The following is a 17,650-nucleotide window of genomic DNA, read 5'->3' on the forward strand; positions in this document are numbered from 1 at the left end:
ATGTAAACCAAAGCTCATTCCTATCAGGCTCCATTTGAAATACTTTAAGCTTATCTACGACGCCAGTGGTGACGCCACTGTCAGTCCTGCATACAGAAACCTTTTATGGTTTCTGTGGCTTTGCAAGAGGATTGGTTGAATTCTGAAACCCACTTTAGTTGCTCGAGTGCTGCTGAATAAACCGCCTGTCTCAGCAGCAGCACTTAAACACATTTCAACACATTTCTAGATCTTCACTTGCTCCGGAAGAGGAGCTCTGCCCCTTTTATATGTGAGTATGTCTTAACTCCTACTGAGTGCAGTCTTGATCTTGGTTTGAGTGTGTCTATCGCACTGCATGTCTAACTCCTTCTTTTTTGTGTGCTCAAAATTTATCCATATTAGTAGAGCATTTCTTTTCTGATAATATACAGTACACCAAAATTCCATTATGGTAACTTTAGATTTGTAGCTTGGTTATATTCAATTTGCAAGAGAAATTGTTGTGATAATCATTTTAAGCAAGTTAAGCAGGGTTAGCAATAACTAGTAAAACATAAGCTTTGATTAAACGACTGTAGGGTTAATTAGATAATTTTACCTAATGAGAAACATTCACGTGGCAGGGGAAGTGTAGCTGTCTGAAGCATAATTGTGCTACTTTATGGATAAATCTGATTAACTACTCTGAGGAGGTCTTAACACTCCTAGTGATTAATATCTGCTGCTCATATCTGGATTATCACATTACCACAAGTGCAACTACTTACACTCTAGCCGTGTCTACACCTAGCATGCAGTTGTGTGTCTAATTGTGTCCTCGTTACTACTGTCACAGTACTCTGTTTATTAATATGCGTGCTGAGTCATTTAAGCTCATGGGATTGAAACTTGCTGTCTGATTGACTTTTTGATCAACTCTGATTTACCTAACTCAAATTCATTTCACTTGTCTGAACGATTTATTTTGCTTGGCTCAAGTCTGATTCATTTAAGTTTTCTCACCTCTCATTCATTTTGCTTTTACTAAACTGATTCATTTCACTCTCTTAACTCTGATTCATTTCTCGGTTCTTAACTCTGACTCATTTTAGTTCACTTAGCTTTGATTCATTTTACTTGTCTTAACTCTGATTCCTTTCACTTGTGTTGACTTTGATTCATTCAACTTTTCTTAATGCTGATCCATTTTGCTTGTTTTAACTCTGATTCATTTAATCCTCAATCTGATTCGTTTCACTTTTCTTTACTCATTAATTCATTTTATTTGGACTAACTCCAATTCATTTTTGTTGTGCCATGTGTTTGCATGCTGTACGTAACCAAATGAGATTTGATTCACTTCTGTTAGATCTGTCATCTTTCTTTACAATATAAAAGTCTTCCAAAACAGTTGATTGTTGATTTCGTTCCTGAACCAAGTCCTCTTACCAAAGTGGCTCTTTATAGTTAAGCTCTCTTGACTTTTGAATTACTTGTGTATTTGGCATGGCAACTTAATCTCGCCAAAACAGATTTGTTACACAGGAACATGACATGGCAAGTTTTTCCAAGACATTATTAGCAATCACACTTTGGGCTGTGATAGGCAGAAAACTCATTAAATCCAGACCATGCTTGTCTAAAGACAAGCATGCCACTGAATACTAATTATTTTACAAGGTTGGAATTTAATCTCCAATACAATATCTCATCACAAGTGAAACTTAAATAATTACTGTAATAAGCTGTTCACTTTGTCTTTGGGTTTTTTAAAATTATTATTCTTTTTAAACTTGTGATGATGACATATCTAATAGCTGAAAGGTATTTGAGAGTGTGTGCGTGTGTGTGCAGTGTTTGCTTTGTTTGTATACGAGTGTGCATGCATGTGATTAGGTTGATGTGAATCTATGCCTTGGTCCATGTTTTACAGCATTACCTATGTACCAGCGGAGTATTTAGAGGAATACAAGGCTCTTAAGCAGGCCAAGGATGATTGCTTTGCTGTGGATGCATCAAGCACACCAAGGTAACTACATTTGTTATAAAAGCATTGAGTGAAACAACAAACATTGCTTGAACAAAAAAGAGCATCAATTAATTATTGAAAAATGTTCAGCTCTTTAGCAGAGCTTCCAGAGAGGGAGGATGGTGAAGGGGAGGAGAGCGAACTACAGACAGCAAACTTCAGCAACTGGAACCAAGCAAGGACGTGAGTACAGTACACACGTGTGCTCATATCTAGTGCTAAGCAAATTAGGATACACATTCCAATATTTAAGGCAATATTTCAAAGTTCCTAATGTAAAACATATAAGGAAACTGTGTGTGTGTATAAAGAGTGGAGCTCTACAAGGAGGCGGGAAAATCTCTGGGTATCAGCATTGTTGGTGGGCGGGGCATGGGCAGTCGCCTGAGCAACGGGGAAGTGATGCGAGGCATCTTCATCAAGCACATCCTCGAAGACAGCCCCGCAGGACGCAACGGAACTCTGAAAACCGGAGACAGAATCGTACAGGTTTGTAACGGTTTCGCACATTATCGCAACAATGACGACGACGGCAGGTACAACTCCACACTGCACAAGAAGTAAGCTATCACGCCAACTTCTATCAGCAGGTCATCTTCCATGACACTTTCACAGCACGCTCATATAAGTCTTAGACACAACATTGACAAAGTGTTGAACGATTTTCAAGATTTGTATAAAGAAACACACATGTTGTATGTTTTAATATTTATGTGTGTGTGTGTGTGTGTGTGTGTGTGTGTGTGTGTTTCAGGTGGACGGTGTAGATCTGCGAGATGCCAGTCACGAGCAAGCTGTAGACGCCATTCGTAAAGCTGGCAACCCTGTTGTGTTCCTGGTGCAGAGCATTATCAACAGACCCAGGGTCAGTGAATGTACACACACACACACACACACACACACACACACACACTCTATTACATCTTCGTTTCCACTGAGGTCCTGGGATCTTTCTAGGGACTGAAGGGTCCCAAAACGACCCTGAATGAGAACCACACTGGTACCAGAGGAGGCCACATCCTACGATTTGTAATATAATGCTCATAGCATAACATATCATTTTCATATCATTCAGTAAATCCTTCTGCAAACCTTGCACCCTGCGGATGAAAGTGGAGTCATTCAGGAAGAGACCACACCCATCAGGAAAGAAATGTCTCATCATAGGATACTCCAGCACGTACATATCCATATCACTGTTAAAAGTGCTTTTAAGATTAGTCAGAATATGTCGGTTAAGATTTCGTTTTCTGAAAGTAGATCCAGACACCAGGTTTATATGAACACGCTAGTTCTAGTACGTAATTGTTTTTACAGTAACAACTTGCAAAGGAATTTGTACGGAAGCCCAGCCACATAAACAGGAAGAAAAAAAACATATCACTGATATGATGAACAATGAATGTAAGGAGATGTTTATGCAGCGTTTATTTAACAGTAAAGCTGTAACTTTAACTGTCTTCCTGTTTTGTTTTGTTTTTGCGTCACATGACAATTTTCATTTTTGTCTTATTAAGTTCAGGAGAGAGCTAACAAGAGGCTGGTGAGGGAACGATTGATTATAGCTGCAATAAAGAAGCAATAACTTGTTTCACAACTGATCCATAACATTAAAAGTAACTACTGTATAAACAGGTTAAAAAAAAAATTATGATGCATCAGTCATTCAATTAATTAAAAAAATAAATAAAATATATAGAGTTGACTAATTGCTATGTTTTACGAGGAATAAAGCACTTTTTAACACTTTTTGACAAAAGAATCAACTTATCACTAACAGCCCTGTCATGTTCTGCTCCCAAACCTAAATTTGTTGATGACGGTACCATGAAATAATATTGTGAGGGATCCAGATGTTGGCCTTCTGGAAAAGAGCTAGCATAAATTACAGTGAATATGAAAGATCATTTCTCAACTTTTCCGATGAGTCCAAATCGCACATTTTTTTTTGTTCAGCGTATCTCGGATTTTATTTACAGCGAAAGTCCTGTAACTTGATGCTCAATGTAAGCCTTGTAAAAGCCCAAGCCAGATGTTGGAGTCAGTGAGTCTCTCTATATCATGCCACTGCAGCTGTCTCTGTGCAGATGGCCACTAAAACTCTTCATTATTTGAAAGTCTCTAAACAAGAAGGTTAAACCACTGGAGCCACTCCTTGCCAGCAGTCTGCCATTAAAGAACGCTTTAATTATGCTGGACGGCCTTGTTTGGAGAGTTACATACTGCTAGAGAGGCGTACTGACAGTGTTATTGCAGCTGTTGTAAATGAAGAATCTCTTTCTGCTCTAGACACGTTTAAGCGCTTTCACTTCTTTTGATTTCATCACTGTACTCGTGTAACAGACATCAGCAGCAGACTCCATGGAATGCAGAGCTTCACGAGTCTCAAACCCCAACAACAAGGTCAGTATTTTGATGTGAGAAGAAATATGGTGACGCAGTTAGATGTAGAAAGTTCATGAAGGGGGACATGATTTCTGTTTCTTGATTTAATGTAAAATCTAAAAAAAAAAAAGAAATTAAACTGACTACAATAGTAGTTATGGCAGATAGATTTGAACTAAAAGCAATGCATATATCAGTGTGTCCTCTATCTGTAGTCTTTCTATCTCTTTCTTGTTCTCTCTCTCTCTCTCTCTCTCTCTCTCTCTCTCTCTCTCTCTTTCTCTCTATTCTGTGTCTTCTCTGTCTCCCTCACGGGTGCTGCTTGCTCTTTCTCTTTTCTCTGTAGGATGTTGAGAGTCACAGTAGGCTTTTCCTCCGTCTCTCCCCAACTAACCCTTTCACCCCTACTCCATTTAAGGTTTGTGCCTCAGTTTGTGTGTGTGTGTGTGTGTGTGTGTGTGTGTGTGTGTGTGTGTTTGTGTTTGTGTGTGCACTCTCGCTCCATGTAACACGTATGTGGTGTGAGGAACTGAATCAATGATGTGTTTCACATTGGCTCCACTTGCATGTGGCCCTAACACCCTTCCTGTTTCTGTGTGTCTTTGTCACTCATTGTAAGGTGATTTCTGAGAACGGTAACACAGGGCAATTACCAGTTACCTGTGCTGAAAACTGAACCAAACAAGGTTTCGTTTTGATCATTATAGCTGTGGTATTCCTTTTAGACTATTAAAATATTGAATGCATGAACGCGTAGCTGATTCTTGGCTGTGAGGATTCATATGCAGAGGTTTATTGTTCACAAAATGCAAATTAAGCAACATCCAAATCAAGAAACCAGGAAACAGGGCAGGGTTCCCAAACTCAGCCCAGCAAGCGATATGTGAATCTAATCAGTATCATGATAAATATCTGGAGAATGTAGTGATTCTACTAGCAGGTGTGGACAAAGAATACATTTATTAGCTATCCCACGGAGCGAGTCGAAGCTCCAGGGTATTTGCTAAATCACATGGTTTGGTTGCCTGGAAGCCTAACTGACCAGACTTCAGAATGGTAGCTAATGTAGCAAAATGACAAGATGATGACAAGATAGTTATCAGAGTGCATTAATACAGACTAAGGGAAATGAACAAGTATATGATCATGTAGCACATGTGCTCTGACCTCTGTCATGGAGGGACGGCATTCTCGAGCTCCCTTGTCAATCAGAGCAGCATTAGGCATTCATGGACATCTGCAAGCTCACGTACTTGGAAGAGTAAGGACTGCTCTTTCATCTGAATATCGTATGCCGTCCTGTGACGCAGTATGAGCAGCAGTTAGAAATTGTTGTCGAAGTTGTTATAGGTTAAGTTAAAATGATTTTAGGTGTATAGAAGTAGGACATATCTTGTTCTACAAGTAACAGCACAATAGAAATGATAAAACGGGCTATTAGAAATATGAAACTTTGTTTTTGGTCCATTAGTTTATATAACTGTGGAATTGCCCTTCTATATTCTGGCTTTCGCATCACAGCAGCGTTGATGATATTCATTTCGACTGCTTGATCTATAGTTTGTAATTGTAGCACACAGCAGTTGTAAATTCAGCTTTACCCCACTGGCTTTGGTGAACAATGTTGTTTTGTGAGGAAAGTGATGATTATTGTGATGACTGGGGTTTATACAATATGGTATGAATGAAACTGGTCCTGTGCAGTGAAACTGCTTGCATTAAAGCCCCAATCAGGAGTTGGCTTTCAGAAATCATGGTTAAAAAAAAAAAGTGTCTGCAAATTAAACCGATTCCTGATTATGGTTTTAAGTCCTGCTTGAATTAAAAAGTGGTACAGTTTATTAATATGCAGTATACGTTATATTTATTTTCTCTCTCTTCTTGTTGGCAGCTGAATCGAGAGCCGGGGAAAATTTCCCCGACGACGATGCCATTCCTCTCGGTGCCACGCATAGGTGAGACGGACACGGACACGCTGACCCAGATCCCCGATCATCACACCCTTCCTCATGACACGGAGGAGGAAGAGGAGGATGAGTTTGGCTACACTTGGAGTAAGTCATGTTGCAATGATGAGCACATGCCAGCAGAGGGCAGTGTGGTCACACTATAAACACAAGCTCCACTAGGATCCGTAGTGATTTTTCAAGGTATTAAATCTGCTCCGATCATTGAAATACTGCCCTAAACAAAATTTTAGAAGGTTCTAAAGGCAATGGTAAATCAAGGAAAATACAGCCCTGAGGTTGTTCTGCTGGATATAACCTATAAAACCTACTACAAAATAAATCAGTCAGTGTTTGATAGCTCAAGCCTGCAGCGAGATGTGATTACTTTGTGTGCAAGCAGAAAAGGTGGTCGAGCGTTATGGGAGTCTGCCCGGTGTGTTGCACATGATTGAGCTGGAGAAGGGCAGAAGTGGTTTAGGCCTGAGTCTGGCAGGGAACAGGGATCGCTCAAGAATGAGTGTCTTCGTAGTAGGCATCGACCCCAACGGAGCAGCTGGGAGAGATGGTCGCATCATTGTAGGAGATGAGCTGCTGGAGGTGAGACCTGATGCTCAGATGTATATTTTTTATTTAACATTGTTACTCGATGATGACATGTCTCCTGTAAACTATCCACTAGAGCACAGCTTATTCAGTTCCTTATTTAACTCACCGTCTTTGCAGATCAACGGTCAGATTCTGTATGGTCGCTCCCATCAGAACGCCTCATCCATCATCAAGTGCGCCCCTTCCAAAGTTAAAATCATCTTCATTAGGTGAGTCAAAAAAGAACAAACAAATATATATATATATATATATATATATATATATATATATATATATATATATATCTCCTTCAAATGAGAACTGTTAAAAATATGTCAATGAAAAATGTTCTTTTTTTAATATATTTGGGGTAAGTGAAACACTGCGCAAAGAATTTCATCAAACTATTTGTTTATAAGAGTCTCAACCTTCAGAGTAAGGGACTAGTCTACAGTACGTCTGTGTGCCAGAACCACAAAAACAACCCTCTGAAATATCTTTAAAAGCTTATTATTACTGTGCAGAGTCTTACATCGTTTCACTGTGTGTGTGTGTGTGTGTGTGTGTGTCTGTGTGTTTCAGAAACACAGATTCTCTCACTCAGATGGCTGTCATCCCGATGAAGGAATTCGAACATGTCCTGGACACACAACCAGAGGTAACTAAAAATACTGTTTACACACTGTACTGTGCAAACGTCTTAGACACCCTTTTTTTTTTTTTAGTACAAGCTTTGTTATAGATTTTTTATTTTATGACTTTCTACATTATCGAGACAGTACAAAAACATTTTATATTTCCAAACGTTAGTTTTCTAGCATGAAATTAAATGTTACAGGAAAATGTTTGTATGTCAGTAAAGAAAGCAGCATATTAAGTGATAAGAGACACTTTTCAGACAAAAAAAAAAACATAATGAAGGCTGCTGGATAATAAGAAGCAAGTGCGACAGTCAAAGTCTCCAGAAGAACTGTGTCTGGTGCTCAGTAAAACTTACAGCTCATTTCCTTATAAAACTGCACCAATTCTACCTGAGACTACTTTTTTTTTTTTTTTAAATAAAGCAAAGGCTCGTCACACCAAATATTGCCTTTGTGTCATTTATTATTGATATAAATATTACTGCACTTTATAGTATTTTTTTTTTAATGGAGAAACATTTCATTTCATTATTTTCGAAGGCATCGTTGCTCTATGGCATTTCTTTACAAGATTTCTGCACAGTACTGTACATGTAAGAAAAGACTTAGAGGTGTGCAGTTACGGGAAAATAATCAGTGGTTACTGATACCACCCCAAAGATGATGATTTTCATTATAAGCTCCCTAAGTAATTTATCCTTTTTATTTGAGAATTCAACAGTCCTGTGAGCATGTCTGGTGGCCAGCAACAATCAGTGCGTTTACATGGACAACAATAATCCGATATTAAAAAATTTAATAAAAACACCCAAAACTGTATACGGTACCATAACGAAAACGAATTGTATGTTGATATGTGAAATTCTGGAGGGACATCGGATGGCATGGCGTGGGGACGTAATGATGTGTGTCATTAATCTAATTATGTTCTGTAACATATAAAACTGGTACATGGAAGGAATATTCTAAAAGCGACTCATGTAAACACCTTAATCACAATATTGTCTTACTCAGAGTAAGGTCAATAATTAGATTACTGCTGTCCATGTAAATGTAGTCATTCTTAAGATAGATAACAAGGCCGTAATACTAGCATTAAAAAAATACTTTGTTTCTGTGGGAATTTCTATTTTTGATAATCCATCATTCTTCTTCTCACAATCCCAAACTTGTTCCTCTCTCATCTCCTCACTGTCTGACATGGACATGTCTAAATGTGTACAGAGCTTATTTTTACCAGTCGTAAGTCACATTTCTCTCACTCTCTCTGTCTCTCTTTCTCACACACACACACACACACACACACACACCCTCATTTCATCTCTTCTTTGTCAGTACACAAGATGTTTTTAATTCAAATGAATACCACGTCCACAGTAAGCATTGCAATACTTACATGCAAAGTGATAAACCACTCTTTTACTTTTGTTTCTAAGTCTTGTTTGTATATAATGCATGCATACACGCTAGAACTGTCTAGTGCAGATATCTAAGGCTGTTTGGTCCTGACAAGTATAGCGATACAAGTTTAAACAGACCTCACACATTACGCAGCAGCAACCATATTCGTCTCTTCTCCGTATACGAATATTATTCACAACCATGCTTTCTTTCTTTATATGCAAAACAGGAAGAGGAAGGAGTGGTATTTAGTGAGGAGGACAAGAATGGCACGATCATCCAGGATGTTAAAGAAGATGGAGCAGCCACAAAGGTACAGGCAAGTCTAGGCCTATTCAAGTGAATACAGCATATTGTTTATCTGTAATAAACGTGTACATTCATGCACAGGTTCTCTCACTTGTTTTCCGACGGTGAAAACCGGCGGGGTATGCCTCCAATTGTGTGTGACTATGCGAGCAGCATTTTTCGCACAGTGCTGGCAGGAATGTTGCCATGTTGGCCTGTAAAAATGGTAACAATTTCCTGCTTGATGTTCTGCCAGACCCAGTTATTGCTGTGGAACTTCATGTACTGTACTGTAGATGTCATGTAGAACAAGCTTTGCTATCTTCTATTCAAAATCGAACAGTGCTCCATTGGTGTGGTTATTTTTCTGGTTCATTTATCCCTAAGATGATATGGATGATGATAATAATAATAATAATCGTTTTGAACTTGTGGCGAGATTCAGTTGCCTCCCGCACACGCTTTGCTAAATAGCTAGCTAGTCTGTGTTTATGCTAACAACAGAAAGTGGCTGTTATTATCATCATCTGATGACCTACGAAACAATTCTGTGATATTTCATGCTAGATGTGTTACAGAATCAATTTAGATACTGATACCGGATATCATGTCAGTGCCATTTTTACAGTTGCTAAATAGTAAATAAGTAGTGTGTGTACAGGTGCATCTCAAAAAATGTGAATATCGTGGAAAAGTTTGTTTTTTTCCCCGTAATATTTACAAAAAGTGGGACTTTCCATATATTCTAGATTCATTACACATAAAATGAAATATTTCAAGCCTTTTTTGTTTTAATCTTGAGGATTATGGCTTACAGCTCATGGAAATCAAAAATCCAGTACTTCAATACATTAGAATAAAGAATTTATAATACAGAAATGTCGACCTTCTGAAAAATGTATGCACTTGATACATGGTCGGGGCTTTAATCCTTTTGCATGAATTACTGCATTGATGCGGCGTGGCATGGAGGCAATCAGCCTGTGGTACTGCTGAGGAGTTCTGGAAGCCCAGGTTGCTTTGATAGCAGCCTTCAGCTCGTCTGTATTGTTGGATCTGGTGTCTCTCATAGATTCTCTATGGGGTTCGGGTCAGGCGAGTCGGCTGGCCAGTCAAGCACAGTAATACCACGGTCAGCAAACCAGTTACTAGTAGTTTTGTCACTGTGGGCAGGTGCCGAGTCCTGCTGGAAAAGGAAATCAGCATCTCCATAAAGCTCGTCAGCTGATGGAAGCATGAAGTGCTCTAAAATCTCCTGGTAGACGCTGCATCGACTCTCGACTTGAGAAAACACAGTGGACCAACACCAGCAGATGACATGGCAACCCAAATCATCACTGACTGTGGAAACTTCACACTGGACTTCAAGCAACGAGGATTCTGTGCCTCTCCACTCTTCCTCCAGACTCTAGTACCTTGATTTCCATATGAAATGCAAAATTTACTTCTATCATCCCCATGATCGTGGTTGTGTGTACTGAACCAGACTGAGAGATTAGAGCCTCAGGAAACCTCTTCTCAGCGCAATATTTCTGTATTATAAATTCTTTATTCTAATATTTTGAGATGCTGGATTTTTGATTTCCATCAGTTGTAAGCCATAATAATCAAGATTAAAACAAAAAAGGCTTGAAATAGTTCACTTTATGTGTAATGAATTTAGTATATATGAAAGTTCCACTTTTTTAATTGAATTACGGGAAAAAATGAACTTTTCCACGATATTCAATGTTCTTAGATGCATCCGTGTATGTGTGCGTGTGTTTGTTCAGGAAGTTAGTACAGGAGACAGACTGACGGTAGTAGATAATGAAATGACACCGGGACTGTCTGTGCAGAAGGTAATATGCATACCATCTATAGAATGTATATAACACCATAATTAGATATAATTATTACTATAATTAGATTTCTTTTGTCAACTGCAGGAGATTTTATTTTGTTTCGCCACAGGTGACATCAATACTGAGCAAAGCGAATACCTCGGGCAAGCTCACGCTCCACACAGATAGCCACACCCCAATATCAACCTCATCCAATAAGACATGGAGACTGTCAGACCCGGTGGTGGTCTCCAGCACGCCTCTGTCCTTGACACCCCCAGAAATGGAATCAGTCAAGAGTGAGGATTCAAAGATGAACCTTTTTTATGGTTAAAACCTTCGTTCTATGTAATTTATGGTCACTGATGATTATAGGTTGTTATGGCGATGGTGTTTCAGATTCCAGCAGATCATCAACCCCTGCGACCTTGGCCTCGGACCCTGTGACCTGCCCCATAATCCCTGGTTGTGAGACTACCATTGATATCTCTAAAGGAAGAACAGGGCTCGGCCTCAGCATTGTGGGTGGCTGTGACACACTGCTGGTAAGCGTTCGAATTATTTGGTTATATTTATGTAAGTATATATGGGTGTGTGGGAAAGAGCGAGCACTCGTGATACAGGCCTTATCTGTTACACAGGGCGCTATAATAATTCACGAGGTATACGAGGAAGGTGCTGCTGCTAAAGATGGAAGGCTCTGGGCAGGAGATCAGATTCTAGAGGTAATGTTCAATCTAAAATCTTGAACATTATATTAGGAACTGCACAACATCACTGCGAAATAGCACTATTAGGATTAGGATTGCACACACCTACCAACTTTCAAACATCACCCTCAGGGTAATATAAAGATAACAATAATCCCAAAATTGTAGCATCACAAAATTGTAAAAAAATAAATAAATAATGGACAGATATCACTAGGCATCCATTATATGATTGTTGGTGCAGTTACATGTCGTCAGGATTATTTCAATCCGTTCGTGTCGATTTCAATCCTATCATTTTAAAGTATGCCAACCCATAATGTATTCCTTTCTACATAAATCCATATTATTCACCCTTTCATTTGTTTTGCGGTGATACAGTGAAGCATATGTATAGGCTACACTAAGCAGCTATTTATGCTAGGTGTCGTGGATATGTAGTCTTGTTGAGCCTTCAGTTAGTTCTGTGATTACGTTTTTATTTTTCACTCTCTCTCTCTCTCTCTCTCTCTCTCTCTCTCTCTCTCTGTTATCTTCAGGTGAACGGTATTGACCTGCGCACAGCATCTCATGATGAAGCAATAAATGTGTTGAGGCAGACTCCACAGCGAGTGCGTCTGACCGTGTTCCGTGACGAAGCACAGTACAAGGAGGAGGAGCTGTGGGACGTGCTGTCGGTGGAGCTGCAGAAGAAACCAGGCCAAGGCCTCGGTCTCAGTATCGTGGGAAGAAGGTACCGGAGTGAACTGGAGCGAAGTGCTATATGTCAAGCACAGCTACTATACCATTTAACCACCATCTACTCTATATAAAATATAACCACACTGACTCGAGTGCAATCTAAGTTTGGTTTCACGTTTAATTTTTTTTTTTTTGTCTCAACTGCCAGCAGGTTTTTTTTTCTTTTCTTTATTTTTGGAAAAAGTGTCACGTGAAAGCGAAAGAAGGAAATGGAAAGGAAGGGGGAATGAAGAGAAAAGGGAGGAAGGAAAGAAGAAAGGAAATAAATGAAAAGGAAGGAATGGGATGGAAAGGATGAAAGGGAACAAAAAGGAGGGATGGAAGAAAGGAAATGGGGAAAAGGAGAGAGCGAAAAGGAAGGAAGAAATCCAATGCAGAGTATGGAAAGGAATGGAAGGGAAGTAAGGGAATGGAATGGAAAGAACAAAGGAAGTGGAAGGGAAAGGAAAGATAGGAAGTGTCATGGATATTTCAAAGGAACTCTGGATTTCAGTTCCCAGCAGCCACTGCACCTCTGCATCACTGTCACATGACCACCTGCACCTGATTCTCATTCATGTTAATAAGCGCTTGTGTGTGTAGTCACAGTTTGCACTGCACTCTTTGTCTTGCTTTGATTGTCTCGTTGACGTTATGTTGTCTAGTTTCTTAGTCCGTTATTTCTCTCTGTTCATAGTTCATGGTTTATGTATTTAGTTTCCTGTGTTTCGTTTGATTAAATTTCATATCTGCACTTGCATCCGTCTCAGGATCCATTACGTGACAGGAAGGGAATGAAAAGGAAAGAAGGAAAATAAAAGGGAGGAAGGAAAGAAGAAAGTAAATAAATGAAAAGGAAGGAAGAAATCAAATGGAGAATAGGGAAAGGAATGGAATCGTGTCATGTGATGTCAAGCACTTCTTATCAGGTCTTTGAGGAAAGCAAGAAGATGGATTACAACATGCAGCTGAAAAAAAAAATGGTTTTGTTAGTGAGCAGATACTGTTTCAGGGGATGTATGACATGATAAATAGAATATATTTCCAAAATGTTCACATCCTCCTCCGTTTCTTCCTCCCACAGGAATGATACAGGTGTGTTCGTGTCCGACATTGTGAAGGGAGGCATTGTGGAGAGCGACGGACGGCTCTTGCAGGGAGATCAGATTTTGTCTGTTAACGGCGAGGACGTTCGGACAGCAACACAGGAGTCTGTTGCCGCTCTGCTAAAGGTAAACAAACGAACTGAAACGCTTTTTCCATTTACATAACAAAAAAAAAACAATGTGTCTATTTCATATTTATGGTGTAAAGCCAATATGTCCTTTTTTGCTGTAAATACGAATCAATGCAAGATCATTGCACTGTCTAGTGTTGCGTTGGCCCAATCAAATTGGAGGTGGGTCGCTTCAAGGCAGGGCCGTTCCATTCCGAGAGACGCCTGTCTCAGGGCAGTCAGGTGGGTCGTCATTTCAGAAGTTCTTTACTTCTTTGGAACACTTTTGCTGTTTTTTGTTTGTTTGTTTTAAAGCATAGTTTGACGCTTGTAAAATAAATTACGTGTGTGTTTGTGTGTGTGTAGTTAAGCGAAGGTGGAAGCTATAAAGCCAGCCAGCTGTCTTTTGCTGGTTCTGGCAGATCACAAGAAGACTTTGAGGACAGCCACAGAAGTCTGGAATGTAAGCGCAAAAACAATCCTCAGATAAAGATCTGAATACATGCACAGCATCCATTTTTATTTACTCAACACATGTTCTGTGTTCTCTCTCAGCACTGGACCAAGACATCCGAACTGTGGAGCTGTCCAAGGTGAAAGAGTTATTGGATGGATGGAAGGGAAAGGATAGAAGGAAGGAAAGAAATGGAAAGATAGGAAGGGAATGAAAAGGAAGCGGGGAATGAAAAGAAAAGAAAAAAGGAAATAAATGAAAAGCAAGGAATGGAAAAGAAGAAAGGGATCAAAAAGGAGGGAAGGAAGGAAGAAAGAAAATGGGGGGATGAGAGAATGAAAAGGAAGGAAGAAATCCAGTAGGGAAAGGAATGGAAGGAAGAAAGAAAAGGAAGGATAAAAGGAATGAATGAAGAAAGAAAAATGGGGGAATTAAATATAAGGAAAGAAAGAACAAAGAAAGGAATGAAGGAGAAAAAAGGGAGGAAGGGAATGACCTACTGAGTTTCATGTGACACTGACCTTATAGATGTTATGGTGTGTGTGTGTGTGTGTGTGTGTGTGTGTGTGTGTGTGTGTTTCAGGGTCCATCTGAGTCCTTGGGGATAAGTATAGCAGGTGGAGTGGGTAGTCCTCTGGGCGATGTTCCCATCTTCATTGCCATGATGAACCCAGCTGGTTTGGCTGCACAGACACAGAAACTCCGAGTATGTGTGTGTGTGTTTCTCCCATCCATGCTATTTTGAGATTGTTATGATTTAAATCAACAGTAGTCTTTACCTTACAGTCTTTCTTTCTGTCATTGCTTCTGTAACACACAGGTTGGCGATAGGATCATATCAATCTGTGACACGTCTACAGAAGGCATGGCCCACAGCCAAGCTGTATTACTGCTGAAAAACACCACAGGAACCATATGCCTGCAGGTGTAGACACGCAAACACGTGCGCGCACACACGCTTTATCTTCTGTACCGAGATGCAGTACTCACGTGTTGTTTAATATTTGCTGAAGGTTGTCGGAGGTGACACTACAGTAACAGGTCCTGCTCTGGATCAAACATCTGGACTCTCCAGCAGCAGCATCTTCCACGATGACCTGGGGTGTGTATGAATACACAAACAACCATATACAGCTTTGATCAAAAAATTAATGATGACTACTTATCTTAGCTTAAACAGGACTTATTAGGAACAACTGTCAATTTCTCAAACCTAAATAAAGCTGTGAGATAGCGATAAACCGTGCTCTACAAATCAAATCAAACCACTATCTTCTTTTAATAACACAAATCCGCATAACACCGAACACTCAAACAAGAATAAATTGAAGCTTCACTTCCTGGAAGCTCTAACAGCTGCAGCTTGCTCTAGTTCTCTTCCTTGCCAAGAGAGCACGAGGTCAAATCTGTTAACGGCTGAATGTAATTTTGCCCCGTCAGAAGATTAACGTGCATTCATTAAATTTATTGATTGTTACCATGGAAACACACTCCTTATTCTGACTGGCATTCAATCCACACACCAAGAGCAAGCTAACAAAGCTGACAAATCAAACCGCTGTCCTGTTAACATTAGCTAGATATTTAATCATAGTTATGTTACTCAGTGAAATGTTTCAAACATACAGTGGTGCTTGAAAGTTTATGAACCCTTTAGAATTAGTTAACAGTTACCGGAAAACGTTTAGTTGCAGTTATTGCTGCACAAGTGGGCCAGACCAGATACTGAAAGCAAAGGTTCACATACTTTTGCCCCTCACAGATACGGAATATTGGATCATTTGCCTCAATAAATTAATGACCAAGTATAATATTTTTCGTCTCATTTGTTTAATAGGTTTCTCTTTATCTACTTTTAGGACTTCTGATGTTTTAGGAAAATATTTATGCAGAAATGTAGAAAATTCTAGAAAACTTTCAAGCACCACCCTAATTTTACTGTGAAAGTAGAAGGTATTGGTGTCTGGTAATTCCGTTTTTTTATTTAATGGCTTTCTTTGATGTGACCTACAAAATAAAATTATTCCACACAGGGTTAATAGAGATGTCTGAAAGGCTTAAAGTTATTTTAGGGCTTAAAATTAGCAATATTATTATTATTATAATTATTATTATTATTTTTTTTTTACATGTTTATTTGAACCATTCTCAGTATTAATATTGTGTGTGTGTGTGTGTGTGTGTGTGTGTCACCACAGTCCTCCTCAGTGTAAGACTATTAGTCTGGAGAGAGGGCCAGACGGCTTGGGCTTCAGTATAGTGGGAGGATTCGGCAGTCCCCATGGCGACCTGCCCATCTATGTAAAAACAGTGTTTGGGAAGGTACAAGACTTTATTACAAATTCAGAATTGTGTATCTATATATTTTTGTATACTGACTCCGTGTATGTGTGTGCGTAGGGTGCAGCCGCAGAGGATGGGCGTCTAAAGCGCGGGGATCAGATAGTCGCAGTCAACGGTCAGAGTTTAGAGGCAGTCACGCATGAGGAGGCAGTGGGCATTTTAAAAAAGACCAAAGGGACCATCACGCTCACCATACTCTCATAGGACACTAAATTATAGATCATCTTAAAAACACTGGCTTATGTTACACACTGTGACCTTTTACGTGATGAATACTGTAAATATCCAGTATAGAAACATATTTTTATTACTTTATTTATTCTTTTACTAATACAGCAGATGCCGTTTCCAATTCTTTACTTTCACATTGATGGGAAATGATTGAATAACGTGTGTATATATACAATGTTTTAGCCTCATTCATCAGTAGTTATTGGGAGTTATGAACATATTAACCTTTGGGGTGCAATTAATGTTAGCAAATAGAAAATCCAGCATGCAGCAACTACTGAATAGAGTCACGCGATCAGTTTTATAGAACGTCTTCCTAAAACATAGTTAGCTTTAGTTACGTTTTAGAGCAGTTTCTACCTTGGCAGATTTGCCTGATCAACAGTTTTTATTAGACCTGAGCAGGTTTTGGTGGTTTACCTAGAGCACTGCTTTTAATTTTGAACACCACTACAGGCAACAGTTTTAGTCCCAGACTGCAAAAAAAAAAAAAAGGAAAAGAACTAGACTACTTTCTTACAGCTGGTATTGATTATACAGTTCATGTGAGGATTTGATTAGCCATCTACACAGTGTGAATTGCGAGTGAGACATAAATGAAAAGTATTACAGAGAAAGAAACTAACCAGCACCAAAAAGTGTTTTAGATTTGTTAGTGAGACAGAAAACTAGCTGTTCTTTCACACGGTGTCTTTATATAGTGGATTGGATTTTTTTTTTAATGGAAGGAAACACTGTTTTTCAGTACATCACGTATCTATCTGTAAGTGTTTTACTCAGTGTTACTGATTTAGAGAGTTCACGCTCAAGCAATAAGCATTTCTAAAACCAGTATTGAGTTGTTGTTTTTTTCCTGGAGATAAATAAATAATAATAAAAAGTTACCTCTGTTCAAATTCCTTCATTCTATTTGG

The 17,650-nt window shown here is 39.2% G+C and overlaps 1 protein-coding gene across 12 annotated transcripts in view; it reads left to right on the forward strand.

Moving 5' to 3' along the window:
• Positions 1-17,620, forward strand: part of LOC108260783 (multiple PDZ domain protein) — a 39,108-nt gene extending 21,488 nt beyond the window's left edge. For 3 of the 12 annotated variants that reach the window (XM_017461340.3, XM_053677688.1, XM_053677689.1), the window contains 27 exons: positions 230-271; positions 1,895-1,990; positions 2,081-2,173; positions 2,302-2,479; positions 2,745-2,855; positions 4,334-4,393; positions 4,722-4,793; positions 6,267-6,429; positions 6,725-6,921; positions 7,048-7,139; positions 7,492-7,567; positions 8,712-8,792; positions 9,181-9,264; positions 11,012-11,080; positions 11,193-11,361; positions 11,438-11,607; positions 11,704-11,787; positions 12,312-12,505; positions 13,577-13,724; positions 13,865-13,951; positions 14,075-14,171; positions 14,264-14,301; positions 14,746-14,868; positions 14,983-15,087; positions 15,176-15,264; positions 16,361-16,484; positions 16,563-17,620. In XM_017461340.3, the coding sequence (XP_017316829.1) occupies positions 230-271; positions 1,895-1,990; positions 2,081-2,173; positions 2,302-2,479; positions 2,745-2,855; positions 4,334-4,393; positions 4,722-4,793; positions 6,267-6,429; positions 6,725-6,921; positions 7,048-7,139; positions 7,492-7,567; positions 8,712-8,792; positions 9,181-9,264; positions 11,012-11,080; positions 11,193-11,361; positions 11,438-11,607; positions 11,704-11,787; positions 12,312-12,505; positions 13,577-13,724; positions 13,865-13,951; positions 14,075-14,171; positions 14,264-14,301; positions 14,746-14,868; positions 14,983-15,087; positions 15,176-15,264; positions 16,361-16,484; positions 16,563-16,709 (2,989 nt within the window). In that variant the 3' untranslated portion in view covers positions 16,710-17,620. Of the gene's footprint in view, positions 1-229; positions 272-1,894; positions 1,991-2,080; positions 2,174-2,301; positions 2,480-2,744; positions 2,856-4,333; positions 4,394-4,721; positions 4,794-6,266; positions 6,430-6,724; positions 6,922-7,047; positions 7,140-7,491; positions 7,568-8,711; positions 8,793-9,180; positions 9,271-11,011; positions 11,081-11,192; positions 11,362-11,437; positions 11,608-11,703; positions 11,788-12,311; positions 12,506-13,576; positions 13,725-13,864; positions 13,952-14,074; positions 14,172-14,263; positions 14,302-14,745; positions 14,869-14,982; positions 15,088-15,175; positions 15,265-16,360; positions 16,485-16,562 lie in introns of all 12 variants that reach the window. The other 9 variants (XM_053677685.1, XM_047152317.2, XM_017461343.3 and 6 more) reach the window with 9 other exon arrangements.
• The last annotated feature ends 30 nt before the right edge of the window (positions 17,621-17,650 follow it).

The sequence above is a fragment of the Ictalurus punctatus genome, chromosome 29, assembly GCF_001660625.3.
Source record: "Ictalurus punctatus breed USDA103 chromosome 29, Coco_2.0, whole genome shotgun sequence".
In the NCBI taxonomy this organism is placed as follows: Eukaryota; Metazoa; Chordata; class Actinopteri; order Siluriformes; family Ictaluridae; genus Ictalurus; species Ictalurus punctatus.